General features: G+C 38.4%; 1 protein-coding gene across 1 annotated transcript; it reads left to right on the top strand.

Moving 5' to 3' along the window:
* The first annotated feature begins 894 nt into the window (after positions 1 to 894).
* On the top strand, positions 895 to 3,727 carry LOC119525780 (testis-specific gene 10 protein-like). Its single transcript, XM_037824562.1, has 2 exons — positions 895 to 1,505; positions 2,444 to 3,727. Exons 1-2 carry the CDS (start codon positions 1,050 to 1,052, stop codon positions 2,597 to 2,599), a joined length of 612 nt encoding a protein of 203 aa, XP_037680490.1. The 5' UTR covers positions 895 to 1,049; the 3' UTR covers positions 2,600 to 3,727.
* Positions 3,728 to 5,058: the final 1,331 nt, after the last annotated feature.

The raw sequence follows: 5,058 nt of genomic DNA, 5'->3' as shown, positions 1-5,058 counted from the left end.
ACCTTTTGATCCATGTTTTGGCCAGCCACCCAAACAAACTGTTAACACCCTTTCTAACCCCTCGAGCTACAACACTGAATGCAGAATCTCTGCTTAGTGGGCCCTTATCAGTAAATTCAGCCTGATCCAACCTTATATTCCTTCCACCATTATCCCACACTCTTAATATCCATTCCCACACATATTCCCCTGGTTTCTGTCTGTATAAATTGGAAAACTCATACAGTTCCTTTGAAGTATAGTGTACCTCTTCATGGGTTACACTTTGTATCTCACCCTTTGGGGCTTGTTGGGACTTGAGCCTAGTTATAGGTCTTGAAGCAAAAACTGGTGTTGGGGTTGGGTCATGAAAAGTTAGAATTATCTCTCAAGCCATTCACCTCAGGACATTCTGTTGCATTTTCATCTCTTAAAACAGGATTAATCTCTCCAGACAAAGGAATGAGGGCTGCTTCCTCAGGGGAGGTGATTACAGGACTAGCAGGCACTGAAGGGTTAATCTCCTTAGGTGGGGGTTGGGTGGCAGGCTCCTTAGGGCAGACTGGAGGTGGAGAAGCTGTTTCCTCAGGACAGCCCTCTACAGGTAAATCTAACAATGACCCAGCAGAATCCAGGGTTCCAGGGGCTCTGCGTGGGCGTGCGCCTGCGCGGCGCGGCGGATGGGCCGGGAAGACGCCTCTCCCAGGCGCCCTGTAAGGGAGGCAGGTGGACCTACGTGTGGTTCAGCGCGTGGGTGCGCGCGCACGACGAGTCGTTCCCGCGAGAGAGGGTGCCGAGCCAGGGTACCACCAAAGAACATGATTTTGGTTTAGGGGCTCCAGTTTCTGAAGCTGAAAAATTCCAGAATAATCTCCAACTAGAACAAGAAGTGAGAAACCAAGATAGGTTCATCGATACATTGAAATTACAGATTGAACTCATTTGCCAACGAAATAATATAGTAGTATTGGAGGATACAATAAAAAGGCTTAGATCTACTTGATTCCTTTGTCAAGACTTTAGAAGCAGACAGAGATTACTACAAGAGTGAAGCTCAAAATTTGAGAAAGATGATCAGAAGTAGATCTAAAAGTCCAAGACGGCCATCTCCATCTTCCCGGGCTGCAAATTGTGACGTAGAGCTTTTCAAGACCACAAGAGATCGTGAAGAGCTTAAATGCATGCTGGAAAAGTATGAGCGTCATTTGGCAGAAATTCAGGGTAATGTCAAGGTTCTCACATCTGAGAGAGACAAGACCTTTCTTCTTTATGAGCAGGCACAGGAAGAAATTGCCCGACTTCGACGAGAAATGATGAAAAACTGCAAATCTCCTAAATCAACAACAGCGCATGCTATCCTTCGGCGGGTCGAGACAGAAAGAGATGTAGCCTTCACTGATTTACGAAGAATGACCACAGAACGAGACAGTCTGAGAGAAAGGCTAAAGATTGCCCAAGAGACAGCATTTAATGAGAAGGCTCACCTGGAACAGAGGATAGAGGAGCTGGAGTGTACAGTTCATAACGTAAAGAAAAATCGCTTTTGTGCTTTTGGCTATTATCTTTTAAAGGCTTCCCTTTCTCCTTTTCTGTGTTCAAAGAAGTTGTTCTTTTATTTTTCTGAGATAACTTACTATATAGTGTTTGTAGTCCTAAAATGTGTAAAGTGGTACGTATGGTGTAATTTGTCACTTTTTCACTTGTTTGTTTCCTTCTAAAAATGTGAGTAAATTCTTTTGTATGTTAGGTTGTAAAGTGTGTTCTTTTTTTGTAAACCATTTGGGATACATTCTCAGTGGTTTTAGCAACTTTCTCATCCTCCTCTTTCATTAAGATAATATTGTCAGATATGGAGAAAATGGCTTATTCTACCTAAAGGTTACAGAGAGTAGAGAGAAATATGTAGAAATCAAAACTAATGAAAAAACATAAGTCTCAATATGAATCATCACCTTTTTACTAATCAGGGATTTAAGGTGCTGTGAATATCTATTTGAGATGCTGTATAAATACAGTTAAGGGAATTTGATTTTGTTACCAAATTTGATTGAATATTTTTTAAGTTCATTTGTAATATGTTATTGTGAGTTAAAAAAGCAGTAGATGGGAGAAACAATTGTTATTTTCATAATACCACTTTATTGTGTAATTTGTTAATGTTGGGCCACAAGGAAAAATCCTTTTGCAAATAAGATATGTTTGCTATGGTCACATTGAACTGGATGGAAAAATGTACACTGATGTACCATGATAGCTTTTATAGAAACTTTATACAGTAGCTTACTTGTTCATACTACACAATCCCTCATCCATAAAACCTCTCGAAGTATTCAGGTCTAACCTGATCTTCTCTTTATGTAAATCTTGCCATAAACCACATATTGTACAAAGTGAGTATGTCTCTTTTGGATGATTTCTAAGGCTTTTCAGTGATGACGGTAACCATGTGATTCTACTTGCATAGCTTGATGATGAACGTATGGAGCAAATGTCAAATATGACTTTGATGAAGGAAACCATAACCACTGTGGAAAAAGAAATGAAATCACTAGCAAGAAAGGCAATGGATACCGAAAGTGAACTTGGCAGACAAAAAGCAGAGAATAATTCTTTGAGGTAAACTAAATTACCTTTAAACAACTAGTAGTGTACTAATAGCTCTGCTTTCTGTAGTGTACTTTATAATGAAAATTAAGTTATTTGTTGACTTTAATTTCTAAGATGATTATTATGAAGCAGTTGTAGAAACCTCAGTACACATTAAATGATTTCCCCAAGATCAATCAAAGTAGTGTGTCACACTTACCTACCAGTCTTAATCTTAAATTTTGCAAAAGCCTCAAGGTTTAACTGAAATAGCTTTTTCAAAGCCCTCTGGGTAGAGAGCATCTTTGTCTTTGGTACTTAATTATTTAATTTACCTTTGTAACTTTACTTCTATTCTGTTATGTGAACAATGTAAGAAAGCATAAAGTGCAGGTTTGACAATAGCTAAAAAAAAAGGTGATTTAGGAAATAATGAAAAATCATAGCAGAGAAATAGAGATATGTAATGAAACTTGGCATTTCCTGCATACTGGTATGGTAGCAGAAGAAATACCAGTTAAAGAAGCCTACAGTTAGTAAGTATAGGGAATGAGTTTTAAAAAACTTATATGTGAATGATTATACTTATAGTATCTGTTGTGAGAATTAGAAGTTCTGTAGATTCAGGAATGTTGAATTTCAGTGCATCCATGAGTATTTGAAAACAGTTCATGTGAGTGTGAAATATGTTATTAAAACTACAGAAAATACTTTGTCCCCATATGAACTCGAAGAGTCCTGCTTTGGTCCTTCAGGGGTCTGTGGTACATGGATTGTAATCACTTGCCAGGACAAATAATCAATCAAGTTCTTTCCCTGCACTTGTTTTCTAATTTCCTGCTTGTAAGGATATTGCAAGCTCAGGTAAAACAAAAATGATAATAAAACAAGACAGCAACAACAACAACAAAGAAAACCTTGGAAAAAGAATATGAAGAAAATTGAAATCACCCATAATTTCATAACACAAAGAAATCTGTTATTAATATAGATGTTTTCAAGCAGAAATTTTTCTGTGTGTATGTAAGCTTTCTGTGTATTTGAGATCATCCTGAATAAGGCTGTATATTTGGCCACTTTCACTTAATTATATACTGTGAGCATTTTCCCATGTTATTGGAAGTTCTTTGAAAGCATTTTAGTAGTTAATTAAAATATTCCAGCAGATAAAAAAAAAAAAAAAAAAAAAAAAGAATCCAGGGTTCCAATGTCCTGGCTGCCATTATTATCAATCCATATGTCCCCATCCTAAGTTTGTGGATCCCATTCTTTTCCAATCAATGCCTTTACTTTAACAGCAGACACCCTGAGAGTTCGAGATTTTAGTTTATGTTGTAAATTTGCTACTCGCACAATGAGAGACTGCATCTGGTTTTCAGAAACTTCCAGTCTGCGGGCACAGGAAATAAGATTTTCTTTCAGGGCACACATGGAAACCTATACATCTGTCATACAGCATTTAAATTTTGATTTTGAAACCTTTAGTTCATCCCTTTCTCTTACAACTTTATCCAAAGTATCTAAGAGCAGCTAGCCAACATCATTATACCTCTTAATACTGCAAAACTCCATGAAGGTGTCAAAAACACTGTCACCCAGAGCCTTGCTTTGTACTAGAGTATGATTAGGAGAATCAAATGGTGCTATTTTGCATATTTCCTTTGCCAACTCGTGCCATGGACTGTCAGTGCCCTCTTGATTATTGGAAATAGAGTCATTAGTACCTCTGAATCAAATCAGAGTAGAAAACAAATTGTAAAAGCCCATTTTAAGATTCTGTTTCTCAAGAACCACTCCGGGTACCAAGCTGTATTAGTTAGGGTTCTCTAGGGAAACAGAATCAATGAGAGGTGTCTCTGATTATCAAATTGTAAAAGTGACTCATGCAACTGTGGGTATGCATGAGTCCAAATTCTGTAGAGCTGTCAACAAACTGTCAACTCCAAGGAAGCTCTCCGATGAACTCCTCAGGAAATGAACCGGCAACTTTGACGAACTCTTCAGGAAATGAACTGAGATCTTCGATGAAAGTGTTCAATGAACTCCTCAGGAGATGAACTGGCAACTTCAACAAACTCCTCAGGAAATGCTTCACTGGGCAGCTGAAGAAGAAGTGAAGGTCCTCTATCTGTCTCTCTTATAAGTCTTCAACTGATTAATTGGATCAAATCCAGCCAATTGCATGCTCTCATTGTGGAAGGCATACCCTTTGGTGAGTCATTAGTCACAGCTGCAGTCAATTGACTGATGATTTAATAAACCAGCCTGTTGGTTTATTAACCAGCCTCAAACATCCTCACAGCAATTGTTAGGCCAGTGTTTGCTTGACCAGACAGCTGGGTCACCTGGCCAAGTTGACACATGAACCTAACCATCACAGTCATTCAAATATGAGGGAGAGTATAAAATATTCCCTGACAAACAGACAATGGGAGAGTTTGTGAAGATACCTGCTCTACAGGAAATACTAAAGGGAGCACTACAGACAGAGAG

The sequence above is a fragment of the Choloepus didactylus genome, assembly GCF_015220235.1.
Source record: "Choloepus didactylus isolate mChoDid1 chromosome 26 unlocalized genomic scaffold, mChoDid1.pri SUPER_26_unloc2, whole genome shotgun sequence".
In the NCBI taxonomy this organism is placed as follows: Eukaryota; Metazoa; Chordata; class Mammalia; order Pilosa; family Megalonychidae; genus Choloepus; species Choloepus didactylus.
Note: the sequence above shows the minus strand (reverse complement) of the source record. Positions and strands in the feature narration are given on the sequence as shown.

Coding starts and splice junctions, on each gene's coding strand:
- LOC119525780 (XM_037824562.1), top strand. CDS start 1,050: ATGATCAGAAGTAGATCTAAAAGTCCAAGACGGCCATCTCCATCTTCC. Junction 1,506..2,443: donor TGGAGTGTACAGTTCATAAC/GTAAAGAAAAAT, acceptor CTACTTGCATAG/CTTGATGATGAACGTATGGA.